The following is a 22,536-nucleotide window of genomic DNA, read 5'->3' as shown; positions in this document are numbered from 1 at the left end:
CGTGACCCCCCAGTGGCAGGGACACCTCCACCATCATTGCTTCCTCCAAGGACTGAGTGACTCGTATTCTTTTATATGATTTTCAAGTCTAGATAATGATTGTTGTATTGATACAGCAAACCACATATTAAGATTTGACCCAATCCGCAGAGGGTCCAGGTGATGAGAAATAAGTTAAACTGTATTACAAATTCCGTATTACTTAGGTGATTAGAAATTTTAAGTTAAGTTGTATTATAAATGCCATATTATGCTACTATATTGATTCTGCTTGTAGAAATCCTGTGCCATTCTAGTCATAAATTCTGTGCTATACTAATCACAATATCCTGTTAAGAAAATAAAGCTTTAACTGTAACTACAATTAGTGCAGTCATCATTCTGCCAAGGATCCCTAAAAGAACCTGTCTGTCCCCTCAGTGTCGGGTGACACCGTGTGCAGTCAGCTTTGTAATATCTTCATAGATGGAGACTCCACAACCTCTCTGGGCAACCTGTTCCACTGTTTGACCACCCTCATGGTAAAAGTGTTGTTTTGTGTTCAGGCAAATTTCATACATTGCAGTTTGTGCCCACTGCTCATCTTGACTTACCTTTGTGCTCACTGTCTCACTGGACACCACTGAGTAGAGTCTGGCTTCCTCTTCCTCATTCTGTCCCATTGGGTATTTTTACACATGGATGAGATCCCTCTGAACCACCTTCCTTCCAGACTGAACAGGCTCAACTCTCTCAGCCTCTCCTCATATGAAAGATCATTAACCATCTTTGTGGCCCTTCGCCGGACTCGCCCCAGTAAATCCCATCTCTCTTGTACTGGAAAGCCCAGAACATGACTCAGCACTGCAGATGTGGTCTCACTAGTATGAGCAAGAGGAAGGATCACCTCGCATGACCTGCTGGCAATGCTCTGCCTAATACAGCCCAGGAGGTTGGTGGTGGTCTTTGGAGGGTGCATTGGTGGCTCATGTTCATCTTGTCGTCCACAACGACACCGAGATCCTACTCTGCAGAGTTGCTTTCCAGCCAGTCAGCCCTCAGTGTGTAGTGATGCATGGAGTTATTCCTCCCCAGGTTCATGGGGTTTCCTGTTGTAGAACTTCATGAGGTTCCCCTCCGCCCAGCTCTCCAATCTGTTGAGGTCCCTCTGAACAGCAGAACAACCACCTGGCCTAGCAGCTACTCCTCCCAGTTTTGTGTCATCTGCAAACTTGCTAAGAGTACACCTTGCCCTATTGTCCAAGTCATTATTAAAGATGTTAAACAGCATTGGCCCAAACATCAAACCCTGGGGTATGCCGCTAGTGACTAGGCTCCAAATGGACTTTGTGCCACTGATCACTACCCCGTGCCTGGCTGTTCAGCCAGTTTTCAGTCCACCTAACTGTCCATTTAACTAACTCATACTTCATCACCTTGTCTATTACAATGTTACAGGACAATGTTAAGTCTTACTGAAGTCAAGATTACCAACATCTGCTGCTCCCTCCTCATCCACCAAGCTAGTCACTTTGTTACAGTATGCTATCAGGTTGGTTAAGCACAATTTCCCCTTTGTAAATCCATGCTGACTACTCCTGATCACCTTCTTGTCCTTCATGTGTTTGGACATTATTTCCAGAATTAGTTGCTTCATCACCTTCCCAGGGGTCAAGGTGAGGCTGCTGACCAGCCTGAGTTCCTCAGGTCCTGCTTCTTGCCCTTCTTGAAAACAGGAGTGACATTTGCTTTCTTTGAGTCTTCAGGATTCTCTCTCAGTCACAACCACCTTCCAAAGATAATCAAAAGGGGCCTCACAATGACATCAGCCAGCTCCCTCAGCACTCTTGGGTACATTCTGTCAGACCACATGGTCTTACATATGTTCAGTCCATTTAAGTATTCCCTAACCTGATCCTCCTCCACTTAGGGTAAGTAGTCTTTGCTCCAGACTTTCCCTCTGGTGTCAGTGAGCTGGTATTTCTGAAAATCAGTTTTACCAGTAAAGACAGAGGCAAAGAAGGCATTGAGTTCCTAGGGTTCTTCTGTGTCCTCTGTCACTGGGGCCCCCGCCCCATTTAGCAGCGGGCCCATGTTTTCCTTGATCTTCCTTTTGCCATTGATTATTTGTAGAATCTTCTCCTGTTGCCCTTCACATTTCTTGCCAGACTCAACTCCACTAACATTTCCCACTAACACTAGCGAGAATTTAGGGAGGAAGCATTGGTACATGGATATAGCATTGCAATTAATTAATGGAACAGTAAAGCAATGGTTAAATCACTGAAATGATCAAGAATGAAGAAGTACAGAAAAAACTTTAATCTCCCAATCCTCTGAATGCTATAAACAAACTATAAATCAAAATGCAAGATGATGTACTCAAGCAGATATCTGGTAATATTCTCCACTCTCATTACTACTTCCACTACTATTATCATTTGTTTTCAAAAAATATTTTCGAAATCACAGTAGTCCTATATGGCACTACTTCTCAACTAACTCAATCACTATGTTAGAAACACAAAGAGGAAACAACTCAGTTGAAAATAACAACCTACTTTGCTCTTGCTCTTATCATAGTTCTGCTTTAAAATAAATTGGTTTAATCCTCAAGCATTCTTTCAATCACCTAATAACTGCAGTTAATATAGAAATGGTTCCTTCAGACATTTTTTTCTATATTAATGCTGACTTAATACTAGTCATAACATATCAATTAAACAAGCTGACAGATACTGTCTTTAAAAATACTTAGTTCTGTATAAATCATCTTAGGAGGTTTTTTTAGAGTCAGTTTATCTAAAAACAGACAAAGAATTTCAAAATTCACTGGATTTAGAATTAAAGAAAAAAGAAAAAAAAAACAGATACAGAGCATATAACACAGGGATTATCACTTCCATCAGTAAAATGCTTCACTAGATCAGCATGTCAAAATACTTTGTTTTTATAGCATGCAGAATACAGCTTCTAAGGCAACTACAAAACCTTCCTTTTTGCCCACCAGGACAGGTGAAAACGTTACAGAGCTGTAACACATCCAGGCTGATAATAACAATAATCACATCTTCATACTTTCCATTGTGCCTACCGTATCGTGAGGGCTATTCAGGGATAATTTAGTTGGGAAAGAAGTGCCAGATTACTAATTCATATGGCCAGACACATATCGGATCGTTTCTGTCAAAAATTAGCCCAAGTGCTACTACACTTCTAAAATGAAGAAAACCATGTTGGCAAATTCATCCTCTGTGGGAATTTCTACAGCAGCTGGTCTTTGAGAGATGCTCAATTAAAGCAAGGCTGATGGCTGCTGCTTGACAAATCAATTCAGAGGTGGCAAATACAGAAAAAAGGCACAGAAGCAACTGTGAGAGCGCTGCAGAAAATTTGATGTTGGCATAATTAGCCAAGGAGCAGTCAAACAGAGAAACAAATTGTAAAGCTGTGCATTTTTCTTAACAATTCTCAAGAAATAAGATATTCACTATTGTTTTGACTACCTAAAAATCAGAAATGCATTTTTCTTCTTTCATATGACATAATAGTTATAAAAATTCATAGTCAGTAAAACAGAAGGAAAAGATACAAATAAAAATATCAGCTAAAAAATATCTTTGAATTAGCTCATCAGTAAGCCACAATAGTATTTTCAAAAGGACCTATCAACCAAATACCAAAGGAACTGTTTACCTGCTCCAATGCCGGGTTATATTTACCTCTATAAAGTCACTATCAAAAGAACTCCTCACAGAAAGCCAGATTCAGGAAGACTGCAGTTAGATAGCCCTAACAAAACTCTGAAAATAAAAGTGACTTACAAAAAAAAAATCCTGCTGCTGCTGAAATGGGTCATTACAACACCAAATTTCTCTTGTGAAAAGCAAGATTATTTTCCTATATTGAGGAAATGGGACACAGCTCCTGATAAGCAGCATGAACTCTGTCCAGGTTGGCTATTAAGGTCAAGCCTACTGTTCATATAAAAAAAGGCATGCAAAGTCAAAGCTGTGCCTACCTCATCAAAGGTCTCTGTCATTTTTCGCATGACATCCTTCTTGTGCAAACTTTGTAACATCTCTGCTGTTACCATGCCTAGAAAAGTAATGTTTTAAAAACAATTACCGACAACCGTATTACATTAATCAAGTCCAAGTAAGGACTTTATTTTAAATTTAGAAACACCAAGAAACGGGGGCTGTTTTATCTCTGTTTACACTGGTATGGGCAACTTATTTATAGGGAGACACAAATTCATTTATAGTAGAAAATACTGATGAAGCAAAACAGAAATTCACATTAGAGAAATATGCCCTGTGTTGTCCGGTACGGCTATTTTCTCTGTCCATTCATTTACTTCAAGGATTTACTAAAGTTTTGCCCCCTGCTAGTCAAAGACCCCAAAACATTTCCCATAAGAGAAGGCATATCAGTTGAAGACCTGGAAAAACATTTGAAGTGTAAAAGGTAGATTCTAGCTGCTTAAATACACTCAAGAATCTTTAGACTAACGGAATAGTCTTCTTAAAACTCTTACTTGCAATCCTGAAGCATTTCGCTAGCAGACTGTCCCCAGAAGTCACTGTGTCTCAATGTTTGTTATGAAACAGACAGCTTCACAACCCTCTGGTAAAAGTAACCGCAATGAGGCAAGAGATTGCTTTTCTAGCCACCAAAGCAGGGAGCTTAATTTGCTAGTTGTTTATTTTCAAAGATACTAGCAAAAGAAAAGATACTAGGAAATTACAAAACAAATGGTAACTGAAACACTAGATTTTTATTAGAACGGTCATCAAAACCATCTTCCCTACATGGGGATTCTGCAAAGTGATGTGACATGATGCCACTTCAGAAACCTGACCTTTCAAACCATGTTCAAATAATAACTCAGAGTTGGTATGTTGCAAACACAGAGTGAAAGAATTTAACCAGCAACATTCTTTATTATTAGTCCTGCCCATCTGGAGTTTGTCTTAATGAACAGTACAGATTGTAAGTACATGATTTACTGGAGAGAAAAATTCCATTTTAGAAAGCACACTTCAGACTAACCCACAGACAATGGAAAGGGCTACTAAGAGGGTAAGTTACCTTGACAGCCTGAGCACTGAATGAAGAAGTTGATGAGATCTAGAAGTGCCACATTTCTGTCTTGTTTATAAGCTTCAACCCAGTCATCTACTACAGACTAGAACAGATGAAAGAAACTCATTAGTCAGGAGTCGAACACAGAATGCTGCACTCCACTGAGGACATCCATAATAAAGACACAAAATAACACTGTTCCATCTCCATTAAATTATAAAAATGAGAATAAACTCCACACCATTTTATTTCATTTCTAATCGTACATGCAAAAGACTCCTTCTGGGGCAAAATGAAGTCTTGAACTGCTCATTCACAAGTTCTGCTCTAGGCAATGTTGCCATTCACAGATGCTTTGCTCCCTGTTAACAGGGAAAATAACCACAGCTTTAATAAATTTAATATACAAAAAAACAAAACATCGTCCTCCTGACTTCTTGCCAGCACTAACAGTTTCATTAAAAAAAAAAAAACAACCAACCAAACAAACAAAAAAACCACATTTAACCTCCGTACCATCTAATAATTAATATTAAATTAATATTAGCAATTGTCCTTGGGAGTTCTCTTCTTCTCTAGCACCCAGTTTGTGCAGTAGGCTGAAACCGTTCACGTACTACACTTAAGGTAAGAAACAACTCCAAATTTCACTTCTAGGACAGTACAGCCTACAGACCTGTACGCGACAGGCCCACTGGGACAAACCATCCACGCTTCAACCCACCTGTAGTGCCACACAGGTCTAATGAACTCTAGCAGCAGCCTGGACTCAAGCTGCTACCTTTCCAAGCCCTTCACATCATGCTTTGCACAGCAGAAGCTGAGCTCTTCAGAGAGCTCTACTGAAGTTAACACAACTGTAGCACGGCAAAAGTTCATCCACACAAACATTTTGGAAAAACTAAGGTCTCGCATCCAAAATATAAATGTATATTTCATGTGTGCACACACATACTTTACTTATAGACACTATCTACTGGAGACATATGTATAACCCTGTACAAAAATATTCGGGGCTCCAGATTTTAATCCTTCATACACATATACAAATATAATATAAACATATGCTCACAGAGTATGGGGAGTTGGGCTTTCTCACACCAAAGAAAGTTGCTAACTATATAGATGCACAGGAAATGTGACTATTATGCAAACTGCTGTCAAACTGCATTGGAATGGAATTAAAAGAAAAATACCAAAAGGCAAGCTCCCAGGAAAAAAAAAAAAAAAAAAAAAGGGACTGATTTTCAGAATCCTGAACAACCAACATTTTCTACTGGTCAACCTTTTCTGTATTTTTTAAAATAATACTCTCTTCGTATGTTCAGACATTGCTTTAGCAAGATTGGTTTAGGTACATATTTCTTTCCTCTTTTTAAATATCTGACAGCTACTTTTTCACTAATTTCTTAAGATGCATTCTTTTCAAGAGCCATGCTCATAACAGTTTTCCAATCAAACACGTTTCTTCCCCACCTATGCCAAAACCAGAACAAAATCTCAATGCTCCAGTGTATAAATAACTGAAATGACCACTGTTTATCTGTCTTGCCTCCATCAAGTCCTCTCAGAATTCAGAGCTAGAAATACCTGCATGGCCCGCTTCCCCATGCTAACCACTTCAAACAACGTAACTGCCTCAACCACTTCGCCATTCTGCAGCTGGCTCACTCTTCTGCTACTGGAAGAATTTCTCCTTACGTTTTCACACTGTTCTCGGACCTTCCGTTTCTCTCTCTGAAACACGTCAAGGAAAGAAAGTATGTGAGAAAACGCAACACGTAACAGCCATTCACAGATACACGAATTATTCCCTAAGAACAAGTTTATTTTGCTCTCATTGTAATGATTTCCCCAGGGTGCTAACTTTTAAGCTTCAAGGACACTGATAAAGTCTTATCAAACACGACCATACTAGAAGGGGATGAAAGAAAGGATTTACCAGTTTGAATTTTTTCTCAACAATGAGTCATAAGCATAGGAAGGTATAACAGAAAAGAAGCTTCTGAACACTTGTATACTACCCAGAAGGCACTTTTCAGTGGCAGCTGTAATTTCTGAAGAATAGACAGCATGCACAGAAGCTCTTCTACATCTTTTCACTCACAGGGTAAACACACAACCTGCAAATTAACATCAGCTGCACACAGTGCACAGCTAAGGAAGAACACACTCTGAAATGAACTGACCGTTCAAAAGCCAGCATTGAGGCTCTGATGCTAATGGAATTTGGGGGTCAAGCTGTATCCAGTGACTAGATTTTAGATGCACTGTATTGTGATTGTTTTATGTAATACTCAAGTTTGTAACAACTGAATGAGACAAAAAATAAATTCCATAATAAAAAAAAATTAAAAATTTTTAAAAATCCACTTACGGGTGTTTTCACGTTGCCATTTCTCACACTACTGCCGTTCTGCACAGCAGACTCGGGTGCAGTCTCATCATGGACAGCATTCTCTCTGAAATGTAACAAACACATTGAAGGGGTTAGCAGTGAGAACACAGAACTACACACTTCAGTACAAACAACAGAAGAAAATAACAACATATATATGTATTTTAATATTTTTAATGAATCATTTGGAAGTTATGTCATTTTGTTACTAAAAACCAAACAGCTACCTTTTAAGTACAACAGAAATTTGAGGCCTTTTTCAAACTACTTGTTTTCCTGCAAGATATATAATTAGAGAACTACCAAGACTATCAAAGCTATCAAGGAAGTAGAAAGTAAGTAAACAAAACAGAAAGCTGACATTGACTTAAGGCGGCCTTTGTTGACTTAAGAGCTTTGCACCACTAAGCAGTAACACAAGTATGCCTTCACTTCATGGGTGCTCTACACAAAACAAGGCAATAACATTCGATGGGTCTACAATTTAAAATGAGAGGAAGAAACTGTTTTACGTTGTCTATAAAACATGCTGAAGAAAAAAGACACATAAGAAATTTCATTTGCAGGTCATTGCTAATATGATGGAGGAATAATTTTATAAATAAAGATGCACCTTCTGGGAGATCTGAAGCAATACATTTATCTGCAATGAAATCATGCCACTTCTCATCATTCCCAATGCTAACAATATGCTTTGCCAAAGGCCATGTTTGAGCAGACGAGCTGGATCCCACTTGTGCAGCAGGTTCAGTACTGGTAGCTGGCTGCTATGGCCTCCTTTAAAGCTACGGTGGCCAGGACATAAGCCAGTTGACTTGTACTATAAGAAGGCACAAAAATAAACATCAGAGTGTACAGTTAACTTTCATTTTCATGAGACTGCTGCAACAAGAAAGTGTACTAACACAAGTGACCACTTTACAAAGAAAAAAACCAGTGTATTGCACTGTCAGATACAGTCAACCCTCCAAAACCCAGTGCTGGCAAACCCAGATGGAGAATTAACTGTGCTATGGATGCAGAGCCAGCTCGATCCCAGATAGGTTTATCAATGCCAGATAAGCACTGTTGTCGTTCTTCCCAAGACTGTTTGAGTCAGACATTGCCTCTGCAAAGCAAATCCTGAGGCTGAATAGCAGCAACTGCAGGACCAAGGTTCTGATGTTATTTCATTAGTGACAGCAGACAGACATTTTTATTTAAACACTACTTTTTTAATCTACCGGAACACTTCACTAAGCGATGTAGAAATAGGCTTCCAAAGACTCCTCTAAAAATTCTATATTAATATAAAAGTCCATAAAAATATATCAAATTTCTAAATACAATTTTGCAAATGCTGAACTTCCCTACAGAGAAAAGTCCCATGAAAGTTAAATTCAAGCAACATCTTGTCATAGAAAAGTTCAAAATGTGCCACAGTGTTTGACAGATAGAAGCCAAGAAAATAACTCAGGATGAACCAATCCGTACATCAGCTGTCTGGACTTCTGCATGTTAAAGAAAAGAGAGGGATGAAGTATAATTCACAACTGAGTCAGCTCACTATAAGCAAAAGTTTGCAAAAGTTTTCAAATGTTTTCTTTGATTTGTAATTGCAAGCCATAGAGATTAAGTATCTCAAGCACCACCAGAGACTTCCTAGTTGAGAAGAACAAGCAGCAAGAGATAGCAATATGTATTGCTTTTCTGACACCAGTTAGTTCTTCCCAGATTCTTCTACGGACCACAAATAAACAAAAGAATCCAAACGTGTTTGTCAAGGAGCTGCTTATCCTATGTGATTAAATCCTTTCACTCTTTATTTCAAAGCAGACTGCAACATTATGAGGCTGGACTAACATGTCCTTACTTGCACTGTTTCACTAGAACTACAACTCAGATGCCAGCCAACATCGTGGTAACATGTGTTACCTGTTTCTGCATTACACCTCAACATAACGCTCAACACACTCTAAAACAACTTTCCTGAATTATTTACATGTAATATCCAGCAACTTACTCCATCCCATAATGAAAATAAATGCATTTCGTTTGATTACAGCAACCACAATTGAGTCCAAGTTGAATTAAAACATTTAAATAATGGAAAAATCAGAACTGCTGCAGGACAGTTCAGTCAAGTACTTGTCTGATCACGTACTGCTTTTAATATCTCTGTCCAGAACGTACTTCTTTGAAGCTTCAAACTCATGCGTCTCTTTCCCAAGAACATCCTGAAGGATGGCACTGCAGATGGTATCTACTGGCCTCGTGCTACTCACTTTGTCAGTTTATGCCAGGCAAAATGTACCTGTAGGAAAAGGGGCTCAACAAAGTAAGTGAATGCCTGGTATATTCACTTAGTTTCAGAACAGCATGCTTACCAAAGCTCAGCAAAACCTGCAAGAACAAGACCACTGATCTACAGCTTCCTCATGTTGGGCTAACACCACCAAGTAAAACAACATCTCTGTGATAAAACCAGTCAGAGTAACTTTCACATATGCACTAAACATCTGCCTTAAACACTCAACAAATGTAACTAAGCACTAAATACTAACACTGAAAAGCCATTTAGTTTCTAAACTGTTTTGATTATTAGTGCACCACAACACATAACAATGCCACAGGAAGCACTGTGCTACAACAGAGAGCCTACACAAAAGTAGAGATTTTTTTAAATCCAGATAATATCAATACTCATGTTCCTCCTTTCTCTTTTTTTCTTTTTCCTTTTAATACTGGTTTCCAGTAAGGTTATTCATAAAGCAGGTACTTAAACATTTGCAGGAAGAAGCCAGCAGCTTCTTCTACATAAGCTACTACATAAGAAGATCAGCTAAATAGCCAGTTACCTTCCTGGCACTTCTGAAACTAAGAGGCTGGCTTCAGATGAAACATACTGGAAAGGACACATGGGAAACTATATTAATTATCATCATGGACTATGAGGAATACATGTCTCAGCTTTCATTAGAGTTTAATGAAGCAAAAGACCTGGAGCAGACTTGCTCAGAAGGTGACAGGATCAGCAACGGTTGGGCTGCAATGAGTCCAAAGCATGCAACACTAGACATCTAAGAAGCTTCACTCTTTAAAACTAGACAACATATACCCAAATGTTTTAACTTTATCGTTTATTTATTTACATCTGCTCTTTCTACTTCCAAATACCATTCTGTAAACAACAATATGAACACATTTGGTTTATAGGTCATTTCAACCGATGACTGAAAACTATGAAAGGGAGAAGACTTGATGTATCCCTGATAAAAACAGCCATAGAGAAGCAACGCCCTCCTCAATGCCAGCAGGGAGACTACAGATTACTTAGCACTCTTCCCCCTCAGCACCCCCAAATTCACCACTGAAGTGAACACATGCATTGACTATGAATCTGCCCATTATTTTTTTTCAGAGTAGGTTCATTTGTACTGTAGCAAATAAGGCACAGAAAAGCTTGTAAGGCCAAGGTCTCTGTCAATCAGCACAGAACACTACATTAAGAAGATACTAAACAACACATAAAAGGGAATAAAATGGAGACATTAGTAAGAAGACATAGTGCATAGCAAATCCCTTTTTTTCCCCTCCCACCAAGACGACACATTGTAGACTGTCCCAGTATCTGCAGGGCACAAATTCAAGGGACAGCACCCTGATTTACCAACAAATTTTACAGGCGACCAGTGCCAGGTCTTACTTTTGGCTGGGAAGGTTACTGGCTGCGTTGGGCTCGGCTATCATCTCCACCACATTATTTCAGCAGCACAGACAGCAAGCTAACGTGATCGGCACCGCTTCTGAGGAGACCTCACCAAGATCGGTAGCGTTAAAAACTTAGCAAAGCTTTGGCTCTTGCGGGCGAAACGGCAGCCAAAAACTGTCAAGAGAGGAAAACAAAGAGAGTTCATTCTAGGCAGGTCCCCTAAAACCAAGTCGGAAAGTCCCCCGCAAAACCAAGCCGCAGAAGGGGATGCGACTTCAGGACACTAATTCGAAGGGAATTCGGAGGCGGGACCGCTGCACCTGGCGGGAGCCCTGACGAGGCAGGGCGCACAAAGCCGCCGCCCGTCGGAGAGCCGCCCGGCCCGCTCACCCTCCCCGCCCTCGGGCAGACCCCCGTAACGCCGGCGGCACCGCGCCCCAGCTCTCCCCAGCGGCCCGCGCTCCGCACCGGCGGGCCGCCTCAGGGGCGCCGGCGGCGGCGGGCCGGCCCGGCACCTCCAGCCACCCGTAGGCACACGTACGCAGTACGTACGGCTGCGGGCTGCAGGCGGGTGCGCTCGCTGCCGCGGCGGGGGCCCAGGCGGCGGCGGCGGGGGGGGGGGGAGGAGGAGGAGGAGGAGGAGGAGGAAGGAAAAGCGCGCCGGTGCGCGCGCGCCGCGCGGGGACCGCCACTCACCTGCCGCGGGGACGCGCGCCGCGGGCCCGAGCGCGCGCCGACGCCGCCCCCTGGGCTGCCCCCTCCCTTCGCTGCGGCGGCCCGCGCCCCGGCTCCGGCCCCGCGTCAATCACGGCCGTCCCCGGGCACCGTCCGGCCTATCAGAGGCGGGGATCGCTGTCACGTGGCCCAGCATCGCAGCGCGGGCGGGGCGGGGCGGGCCGGGCCGGCCGGTGCGCCCGTGTCCTCGGGGCTTCCGTCGCGGCCGGGGCGATGGCGGAAGGACGCGGCCCGTAACGGCCCCTCCCGCTGCCTCGGCCGGGGAGGGGGTGGCGAGAGGCGCCGCCGGCGGCCGCGCCATGGGGCCCGGCCGCCTCTCGCAGTCGCTGCTGCTGCGCTGCCGGCGGGCGGCGGCGGCTGTCGGCGCGGCCCGCTGCCGCGGCGGGCCGTTGTCCGCCCGCCCGCTCAGCGCCGCCGCCGTTCGCCTGCGGGCTCCCCAGCGGCCTCCGGGCAGGGGCGAGCCCCCGCGGGCGGGCGGCGGAGGGCGGTGGAAGGAGGTGGCGGGCTCCGGCGGGGATGAAGAAGACGAGGAGGAGGAGGAGGAGGATGAGGCGGAGCTGGAGGAGCTGCTGGGCCCCTCTCCGCTGGCCGTGGGGCCCGGCGCGCAGCGCGTAGCCGTGGTGCACCCGGCTGTCAAGTGGGGCCCGAAGAAGCCGCAGCTCACCAGGGGTGCGTGGCCGCGCCGCGGCGGGGGGGTCGGGCCGCTTAGCCCCCCGCGGGTCCCGGCGGCCGGCAGCGCCGCTTTCCCGCTGCCCTTGGCCGCCTCGGTTCTGCTTCCCCCCCCCCCCGCTCCGTTCCAGCCCTCTTCGGCCCGCAGGAATACCCGTAGGGAACTGGTGCCGGTAGCGTGGAGCAGACCCGTTATCGCGGTGGTAGAACTGCGAAACGTCGCCTGGGCCAACTAGCGAAATGCGAACTCGGACGAGAGGTCTGGGTCGCCGTTCCCCTCTGCGGTAACTCTTTAAAAGAGGACGCGCTCTCGGCCGGCCTGTGCTTTCGCCCGTGGATCGCGCTCGCTGCGGGTCTCGGACAGCCCAGCAGCTCGGTGCGGAGCGGGACGGGCTGCCCGAGGGGACAGCCGGGTTTCCCCGCCGTTGGCAGGACGTGGGGAGCCTGCAGCCCTCGGCCGAGCCGCCTGGCCGGGCGGGCGGCAGTCCTTCGGCCTGAGGCTTGCCCGGAGCTCGGCTGAAGAGCGGGAGTACTGCCCTGTCCGTGGGAGAGAGCGCGGTGAAGATGCGGCCTTGCGCAAGTCCTGTCCCGGGCTTAAAGAAGTGCTTTTGTGCAGTTACTTAGCCGTGCGGTCACCAGTAATTCCTCTACAAGGAAAGAAGTGCTTTTGTGCAGTTACTGAGCCGTGCGGTCACCAGTAATTCCTCTGTAAGGACCTTATTTCGCATTGCTACTCTTAGATTTCTCTCAGAAATCCTCGCAGCTAGCTAATAGACAGGCATTAATCAGGCACAGTTGAGATACATGATGAACTTGACTTGATGCTTCTCCCAACACTTCTCTAATTGCAAAGTTGTAATAGAAAGGATTAAGCATCTTGTAAGTTAGCTTTTTACATAGAGACTGTTCATACATGACACATACTCTTGTGTTCAAATTTATTATGTCATGAACCTAAATCTCATTTAGTTTTATTAGTGCTGCTAATTATAACAAATTGTCACATTGCAGAATTTACATAAGCACTCCCATTTTACAACTGAAAAATAAATAAAATATGAAGGCACCTTTCTGTCCAGACATACAGGAGAATAGCAGTGATACCTTTCCATTTATTTAGGCCCTCCAGATGAAGAGCCTGAAGTCTGAACAAATGGTGTGGAATGATTGTTGAAACACCACAGGTACAGCAGGAAATCTGTGCATTTTACAAGGAACACTAACAGTATGAGGAGAAAGAGGATCATGGTTATCTTTAAAAAATACATTGCCTTTTGGACCAAGGTAACCTATTTAATATACAAATTACATTTTGCTGTCTAGAGAAACTTGACAAATCTGTTATGAAAAAGAGGAAAAGGTTGGCAAATCAAAACGATCTACTGATCTGATATACCTGTGTAGTCTTTGTGATATCACGAAGTCCTCAAAAATCGGTGCTTGGCCGATTTTTTTTAGATGTTTTTGAAAAACATCTAAATCTTTTTTTTTTAAAAAAGTGACTGATGAACCAGAATACAGGATTGGAATCGGCTGGTTTTAGCAGGTCATAAATCAGTGTAGGTCCTTTATGAATAAGTAGCAGTGAAGTTAGCAGCAGGATATGCTGTACTAGTAATTCTTTAAATATTGCTGCAAAACACCAAGGAATTAATCACATGGGTTTGTGCTCATCTGAAATAACAGAATTTGTTTTCCAGCTACTTATTAATTTCCCTTCTTGAGGCAAAAAACTTAGTAATTTCTTTGCTGACAATACAATTTAAAATTCTTCTAAATCAACAACCATGGAAATAATTTGTACGGGCAGAAAGATGCTTTGTGTGATAAAATTGCATCAAACTAGAAGTTTGATTACTCTGATTAGAGGTAAGACATTTTGCTCCTTGTGCTAGACGCTAAAATAAATACCCTAGTAGAATTTCAGTGTAGCTTAGTCTGTTGCTATTCATGCATATACTGTAGTTATTAGAAATCTGAGCAAAGTTATGATGGTATATTGTAATCTTTTTTTCTTTTTCTTTCTTTTTTTTTTTTTGTGTGTGTTCCTAAAGCTGAATTACAGATTGCTGAAGCCGTTGCTCTTATAGATACCCTTCAGAACTGGACAGTTTTAGAGAAAATAATTATTCCTACAAAAAATCCTGACAAGAAGTTTATTTTTGGCAAAGGAAACTTTCAGGCGTTGACAGGTAAGGACTGAGATTTTTCAGCACTGCTCGTTCTAAATGGAAGACTTCTGCAGCTGAACTGTTTAAGGATAGGTATTGAAAGGCGAAGAGGGAGAATTTTGTTTATCCATCATGTAGGTTTGCAAGCAAACTTCAAAGAATTTTTTTAAGGTTACAAAAGCGGCACAGAATAGAAATAACCTGTGCTCACTGAAAATGTGTGAAGCAACTTATTCCCTATGTTTATGTGATTGGCATAAGTGAAACTGGCAGCTGTTCTTGACATAGTACTAAATTAGTGCAATTACAACTGTTCTGTGAACGAAGGATATGGTGCCATTTAATATGAGCTTTCTGCTCAACATAAAATGGTTTTATATTCTGTGTATTTTAAAAAGAGAATTGACATTTAACACTGTGTTTTGCAATGGTTATCCATCTTTTAGAAAAGATTAAAAAATTGCCCCATGTGACAGCTGTCTTCTTGAATGTGGAAAGAATATCTTCACTAACAAAGGTAATATAATATCAAATCATGCTCTTTACATCAGTATTGTTCGGAAGTTATTGATGTTATGAGAAGCAGGGTCAGTTATGACTCTGAATTTGCAAATGGTAATATATGAAGCCACCTGGACTGAGTTTTGTTGAAAGGAAATTTAATTGCTATTACATTTGTCCAGTTGATATATGTGTTTCCAGCTCTGATGCATGAAATTTTCCAGCAGCCTAATAGCTATTTAGTATAGACTCTGCTCCCACATTTGCCACTGGCCCTGTTTCAAATGTTGGAAAAGTTACTCAAGGTCTTTTTCACAAAATGAAGGGGATAACCCAGCTTTTGTTATGAAGAATGTCAACATTTTGGATTAGCTATATGCGCAGGTTTCTATACCTACGTGGATAGTGTATTTGTCTTCCTATAGTTCTGTGGATGCTGTATTCTATTTTTAATATGAGGTGTAAATTCAGAGCAAGGTTATATTTCGAATATTTGAACTTTCATTCCTAACCCTTAAAAAAGTCCCGTATTTTAAATGGATGGATTACGTTGAGGGGAGGAGCATGCTTCACTTTTTTTTAACGCTGGCAGTAAAACAACTGGTGCATGAACTATAGATGCTCTTTGAAATGCTTAGACAAACTGAAATAAATACTTTTAGGGTTTTTGCATGTACGGCATCATGCAGGGTGTAAAGCGCATGCAAACTCTGCAGGCAAACATTAATGCTTTGCTGGTAGTTTTGAATGCTTTCCTTGCTTATAAAGTGAACAGAGATGGTAAATATCTCTAAGAGATAGTTACCTCAAGCACTTCAATTTATTGGTGAAATGGAAGTTGAAAATGTTTCATTGCAATTTCCTAGTTTTTATTCCCTAATCTATAGTATGAGTTCTTTTAGTACTAGATTTGTTTAAAAAAAAAATTCTTTTCGCAAATCTAGATCTTAAGAGCAGTTTAACAGGGTTGATTCAAGAAAGTGCTCATAAGTATTGCCCATCCATTGAAATGGAATCCTGAGATCCTCTGTGTTCAGGTGTCTATCGGCTAACTGTAACTGTAGTGCTGTGTAAGAATTGATCTACTGATACTGAGGGGGACAGAAAACATCTAGGTTATTTTGTCTTACATGGCTAAAGAAAGAACTAGAAGATGCCTGGGGCGTGAAAGTCTTTGACAGATACACAGTTGTACTTCACATTTTTCGTTGTAATGCCCGGACCAAAGAAGCAAAACTTCAGATAGCATTGGCTGAAATTCCACTTCTCAGGTACCGCAAGCTGTGCAAATCACATACTGATGCTTACGTATTGTAGTGACTATTTCTTTACAGTAACAAAAATGGTAATACTGTACTGTAGAGAAAAATGATACTGTTTCAGTGCTTGCATAGTATGCTCAATGATTGATTAGAGCATAGAAATATTTGCTATAATGTCATTGTTTTAAGCTTCTGCAGTGCTGACAGGCAAAACCAGAAAGTGTTCAATCGATAATCTTACAAAATATATTTCTCATTAAAAGGTCCCGGTTCTTTCTAATGCGGCAGGTTAATTGCAAGAATATGTAAGAATTGGATATGTGTATCCCATATATAATATTGATGGGTTTAATAAGGAAAGCTATAAACAAGGAGGATTAAAGGCATTAATTTGTGTCTGAATTTTCCACATTTCTACATTACGTGGCATAGAAATATTTGTACGTGGCAGTTGGCGTGAGTTGCGTGGATGTATCAGAGGCATCTTTCGTTCTCTGAAATTTCAGAATAGCCATTATAATTTGCTAAGAGAGTTGCATGCTTTTTCAAACCACAGTTAACGAGTTGGGAAAATGTGGATTTTTTTCGCCAGGCTTCTTGCCATGAGGTGGTTTTATTTAGAGCTCTGTCATTTAGTGATTTTATCTGTACTATTAGAATATCACTACTGCTTCACATTTGTTAGGCATTTTAGGATCGCTTGATTAAAGAAAATTGCTTCTAATTAACTGTTATTCCACTGCCAGGTCAAATCTGAAAAATGATGTGTCTCGGCTAGATCAGCAGAGAGGTGGCTCGAGATACATCATGGGCTCAGGTAAAGTTCTCATGAATTAGAGGGGTTTTTTTCTCCATAGCCTTTAAACAAATTTAATTGCATCTTATTTTATTGGGAGGAGGCTGGAAGGAACAACTGTTTGTGTTCTGCATCTAATTAAGTGAACGTACAAAAATTTATTGGAAAGAAATAGTAAAGTTTTGGTCTGTACTGGCTCAGTAAGTGGCCATGGACAGACTATTTGCAGCCACAGGGTTTTATCATAAATGTACTTGGTTATTCTAGAGTGGTTAGCATATGTTTTAATAATTACTTATCACTTTGACTCTTAGGCAACAATTCATAGTTTTAGTTGCTTATTTATAACTTCATATGCCCTAGTGCTAACTCACTTGATTTCCCAATGCACAACATCACTGGGTTTACTGTTTCTCTTGTAGACTATTCTGCCAATTATTCATTTGTATTTTTCAGGTGAAACATTCATGGAGACACAGAATCGTATCTTGAAAGAAAAAGAACTTAAAATTAGGAATGCCCTGGAGAAACTAAGAAGAAAAAGGTCTTTGCTTAGAACTCAGCGCAGAAAACGCGAGTTTCCTATTATCTCAGTAATGGGCTATACTAATTGTGGTAAGCAAAAACTTGTGAAATTGTAACACGAAAGAGCTTACATTGTCTAATTTTTAATTAGAAACTCTAGCTAGAATCTCATTTCAGTGTGAATAGGCTTCGTATTTTAATTAGTTTTTAAATTGTGTTATGAATATGTGTCAATTAGGATATAGTTAGGAAAGCAAATTATGCTTGTTGTAGTTAGATCTTCCCCCCCCCCCCCCCCCCCCCCAAGTCTTGAAGACATGGTTTGGAGAAATGCCTAGCACCTATCATGCCAAAAAGATTTTATACATAGTGCTGTAGACTGTACTGTTAGTGTCCCTTTATACAAATCTCTTATTACTTGATCAGAAGGGGTGGAGAAAAGTACATGGGTGTTTAGATCACTGTGAAGGCTTGAGGCATAGGAGGAAAATTCAGGAGAGTTGTCAGTTGATCTGAGAAATGTGCTTAGGAAGCACTGTGGCTTTTCATTGATTGATGTATAGTGTTCTGAGATGTGTTCATAAGAGAATCTAAATAAAGATAAAGGGTTTTTCTATTTTTTTAGAGCTTACACAAGTGAATTCATACACAAGGCATAAATAGACTTTGGACTAGACACTTTTTTCAGGTTACATTATCTTAAGACCATTTCATTTTCTTATTCAACATCCTTATAAAAACAAACTTCCCTTGCACTAATTTTGTTATCAGTTATATACTCAAAGATTTGTATTACACTGTGTCTTTTTCTTAAAAGTGATACTTCCATACTTTTAAAATGGAAGATTCAACAAAATTATATATATATTACAATTATGTACACATAACTGAAATACTTTAATTAGGGTATACACTGAGCACTTTAGTTTAATGACTGAATTCTGTGAAATATTCATTAAGTTAAATAAATGTCTCTAGTGTAATGTTCATGAGGAAATGCCCAATAAAAACATAAACCTAATAAGCTACATGCTATTAGTGCTTCTGTTTATTGTTGGATTTGTCAAACAAAACAATTCAATATTTATTTGTTAACAGAAGCACTAAGGAGTGCATAAGTGTATGCTTCCTAATGCTGTCGTGGCAGTGCTCTTCAGATAGTCTTAGAGGTGTGAGAGATGTGGGTAGGTCGTTTCGCAGGTCAGTTCAGTCTTTGATCATCTTGTGATTTCGCAGCATAGCTTCCAGACGTGGCCTTAAATCCAATTCCAAGTTATAAAAGTTAAGGCTGTCTTTGAATTTCCTAACATCGTGTAGATAACTAATCATAGGCTAGATTTAAATTAGTGAAATAGATATGAAAAGATATGTTACATCATACAACTCACCTGAGCCTTTCAAATTAAATTTCTACTTGAAACAAGCCATTAAACTCTTGTCCTTTTTTTCTTTAATTAGGAAAAACTACTTTGATCAAAGCCTTGACTGGCGAAGCAGGACTTCAACCCAGAGATCAGCTGTTTGCCACTCTTGATATTACAGCCCATGCTGGCTATCTGCCCTCACATATGGCAGTTATTTATGTTGACACCATTGGCTTTCTGACTGATCTTCCACATAATCTGGTTGAGTCCTTTTCGGCTACGTTAGAAGAAGTGGCTTACTCAGTAAGTAGTTGACTAAACCTAAATAGTGCATCCAAATAAGTTGAGGCTAGCTTTCTTGAGACTTAAAAATGAATTAAAGTCTCTGGAATGATCTGTTTTTAACTTAAGTTTTCCTATAGCACTAAAAGTGGGTGATTGTGATGTGATGCAGGCAGCATGTAATAAACATAAATGTACTTTTCCAGTCATTTTCTCATTAAAGTTAGTTTCCTGTGTTATAGCAAAGTGTAAAGCTGCATACACACAGATACTTAAACAAAAAGCCTGTATCGTCAAAGGTAATGAAGTTCAGTGGTAGCAAAATGCCTCTGAGGACTAGACTTCACCATGTAATAATAGGAATTTCAAAAGTCTGCAACTATCCTGTTGGTCTCTTATTCTGAAATGTTAAATGAAAGGCAGGAAATTTACTTCTCATTTTCAGAAGTTTGAAGCAGTATCTTGAGCAAAGATGACGAAACATTTTGAATGCAAATACTGAATTAGGTTTATTGGTTTTTATCATGGCAAACATGATCGTGTACTTGAAACTGACAACTTTTGTATAAAGCTTTCTAAAAGTGAAGCACCAGTAATAGTATATCAGGAGCTAAGGATAAGGATAATCTTCTGCGTTTTGAATGTAAGAATAGAATTACAAGTTACATAGGGTTTTTCCCCCATTTTTGAAACAGTTTTTCAGCCATTACTCTTCTAAAACCTTTTTAGAGTTCAGTCTTTTTCTTCTCTAGTATTTTTGAAGCCTTACTGTTGCACAGCCTTGGCTTTGAAAAATTGGGTCAGTTATTAATTGAAATCTGAATTCTGTAACTAGCTTGGTTGACAGGGTTTGTTTCAGAGTTGTTAGAGGCAGTTCATCCTCAAGTGAAGACTAAGCTGCTGCAGATTTTTCTTCCATCGTGGTGCAAAAACCAGCATTGGTTTAATACTGTTTTAGCAGTTCATTTTACAGTGTTAACCTGCCAGTGTATTGATGTATGTATCTAATGGATAGGAGAGATATATGAATTATCAATGCAAAAATAGTATAAAATCTCTACAACCTGGTAACTGGTATGTTTCAGTAACTGTCTTATATATTCAATATTGCTTGCTAGGATCTGATAGTTCATGTGAGGGATATTACTCATCCAGAAACCATTCTCCAGAAAGCAACCGTTCTGTCAGTTCTGAAGAATCTTAATCTTCCCAGCTATTTATTGGACTCAATGGTAGAAGTTCATAACAAAGTGGATTTGATAGAAAGGTAAGCAGGAGATGCTAAGTGTACTTAAACATTTCTTGTGTTCTGGAAGCTTTTTAATTCTTAGTCTAGAAAAGAGCTCCCACACTTCTGAATACATTTAATAGTTTCCTCAATCTTTTACATATGTAACTGTGGTCTTAAAAAGAATTAATTATCTTTAAATTACAAAAGAAATCACTTGAGTCATACAACAAGTGGCCTCTGTAGGAAGGTGCCAGTATGAAGTAGCACAGTTAAATTGTCTGTGCTTGGAATATTTTCACAACCTCATCTTCAGGAGAAAATGTGCTAGCAATTGTTAACCTTTCAGATATAAACCCACTGAAGAAAATGCTTTAGCCATTTCTGCTCTACATGGACATGGTTTAGAAGAGCTGAAAGAAGAAATAGAGAAAAAAATTTTGACAGCAACAGGGAAGAAGATTCTGACAGTTAACATCAACTTAGAGGGACCTCAGCTAAGGTAAATAATGTTGAATTGTAAGAAGGACTTGGAGAAATATGAAACTCTTAGTTTTGCATGTCTTAAAATTTCCAAATCATATACTGATTTTAATCTGTGTTAAGAATTACAGGGATAATTATCAAAGTTTTCTAACTTACTGAGAAAAAAAATCCCCATTAGATACCCTGGAGTCTGCTTCTGAAAGTGTCCTTCACAGAGTTCTGTGTGTTACTACAATAAAACATACTTCCTGAAAGACCATGCCACTGGTCCTGGAAGCCAGATCTCTGATAAAAACACAAATCTCAAAGGTTTATGAAAATGCTGTACCCTATTTCCAAACAGCAAGTAGCAAATGAAAAGTTAAGTGAAGCACTTCATCTTTTAAAGTATTAAATTACCTAGATTGGACCATGTTGACCTAAAACAAAGATCACATTTTATGCAGTGTGTCATACCTTTTAAGATGCTAATATGCTTTTACTTTTACAGTTGGCTCTATAAAGAAGCAACAGTTCAGGAAGTAGAAGTCATGCCTGAAGATGGCACAGCCCGGGTGAAGGTGATAATCGGCAATTCTGCTTTTGGCAGATACAGAAACCTCTTTCCCAACAGTAAGATTTTTATGCCATGAAACTGCATCCTTTTCTAGGAAAAGAAACTGATCTCATTAAGAGGATGTGAAATGAAGTTAATGACCTGTTAGTCTGGGTGTTGAAGAGCGTATTTCTTCTCCAGTTGATGTTTTTGACGCATTTTAGAACTGGACAGTTTCAGAAAACTTCTGTTTGGAAACAGTAAGAGCTTTGAGCTTCATTCTGTCAGCAAGCGCAAGGACAGCACTAACTTCTTAATGTTAAAACAGTTGTTGGCTATAAGCTGTGGATCTCAAACACATGGAAATCACTGGATGGCATCTGAATTAACCTTCAGAAAAGTACCAAGTTTCTTAAATAAATCTTTTTACCCCATTTTTAAGAGTAAAATAATAGTAATTATAGTTAAGGTGTCTCAGATGGTCCTTGGAAAATGAAAGTGAACAAAATGTTATGGCTTGTATATAAATAATACAGATAAATAAGGTATTCAAGCAGAATGTGTGAACCTAAGTAAAATAACTGCCGTGTCTTACTGCAGGGAAGCAAAAAACCCCATAGATTTGTATAATTAAGCAATAAATAAAATTAGCTGTGAACATCTTTTACCCATACAGTTTTCTTGCCTACAGTAATTTATCCATAATACCTATTACTGTGTCAGTTCTTAGAGAAAACATTTAAGGTACAGCAAACCATGGATTTTTTGTGAAATTATTTCACAAAGAAAAAAAAAAAAAAACCTCTGATCCACTACTTGAGTTACA

The 22,536-nt window shown here is 40.4% G+C and overlaps 2 protein-coding genes across 14 annotated transcripts in view; one reads left to right on the top strand and one right to left on the bottom strand.

Moving 5' to 3' along the window:
- Positions 1 to 11,948, bottom strand: part of LOC115334475 (cohesin subunit SA-2-like) — a 62,496-nt gene extending 50,548 nt beyond the window's left edge. For 5 of the 11 annotated variants that reach the window (XR_003921132.2, XR_005931182.1, XM_029998611.2 and 2 more), the window contains exons 1-6: positions 11,853 to 11,948; positions 11,151 to 11,330; positions 7,445 to 7,529; positions 6,658 to 6,804; positions 5,074 to 5,170; positions 4,001 to 4,077 (exon numbers count right to left, since the gene is read on the bottom strand). Coding sequence is in view for 9 of the 11 variants with exons in the window: in XM_029998611.2 (XP_029854471.1) it covers positions 4,001 to 4,077; positions 5,074 to 5,170; positions 6,658 to 6,804; positions 7,445 to 7,529; positions 11,151 to 11,194 (450 nt within the window). In the remaining 2 variants the exon portion in view is untranslated. Of the gene's footprint in view, positions 1 to 593; positions 1,543 to 4,000; positions 4,078 to 5,073; positions 5,171 to 6,657; positions 6,805 to 7,444; positions 7,530 to 8,078; positions 8,286 to 11,150; positions 11,331 to 11,476; positions 11,579 to 11,624; positions 11,644 to 11,708; positions 11,784 to 11,852 lie in introns of those variants that run through there. The other 6 variants (XM_029998616.2, XM_029998614.2, XM_041119438.1 and 3 more) reach the window with 6 other exon arrangements.
- A 125-nt stretch (positions 11,949 to 12,073) lies between these two features.
- Positions 12,074 to 22,381, top strand: GTPBP6 (GTP binding protein 6 (putative)). 3 transcript variants are annotated; one of them, XM_029998624.1, is made up of 11 exons: positions 12,095 to 12,155; positions 12,191 to 12,560; positions 14,615 to 14,752; positions 15,178 to 15,248; positions 16,373 to 16,503; positions 17,241 to 17,311; positions 17,747 to 17,905; positions 19,274 to 19,482; positions 20,580 to 20,728; positions 21,039 to 21,191; positions 21,666 to 22,381. In XM_029998624.1, the coding sequence occupies exons 2-11, from the start codon at positions 12,191 to 12,193 to the stop codon at positions 21,805 to 21,807; spliced, it is 1,593 nt and encodes a 530-aa protein (XP_029854484.1). In that variant the 5' UTR covers positions 12,095 to 12,155; the 3' UTR covers positions 21,808 to 22,381. The 3 variants fall into 3 exon arrangements, with proteins under 3 accessions (XP_029854483.1, XP_029854484.1, XP_029854485.1); XM_029998623.1 differs by having other exon boundaries at positions 12,074 to 12,560; XM_029998625.2 differs by lacking the exons at positions 12,095 to 12,155; positions 12,191 to 12,560 and adding an exon at positions 13,872 to 14,429.
- The last annotated feature ends 155 nt before the right edge of the window (positions 22,382 to 22,536 follow it).

Source organism: Aquila chrysaetos, chromosome 23 (assembly GCF_900496995.4).
Source record: "Aquila chrysaetos chrysaetos chromosome 23, bAquChr1.4, whole genome shotgun sequence".
Taxonomy (NCBI): domain Eukaryota; kingdom Metazoa; phylum Chordata; class Aves; order Accipitriformes; family Accipitridae; genus Aquila; species Aquila chrysaetos.
This window is presented reverse-complemented; position numbering and strand designations above follow the sequence as displayed.

Coding starts and splice junctions, on each gene's coding strand:
- GTPBP6 (XM_029998623.1), top strand. CDS start 12,191: ATGGGGCCCGGCCGCCTCTCGCAGTCGCTGCTGCTGCGCTGCCGGCGG. Junction 20,729..21,038: donor AAAGTGGATTTGATAGAAAG/GTAAGCAGGAGA, acceptor TTAACCTTTCAG/ATATAAACCCACTGAAGAAA. Junction 21,192..21,665: donor TTAGAGGGACCTCAGCTAAG/GTAAATAATGTT, acceptor TTACTTTTACAG/TTGGCTCTATAAAGAAGCAA.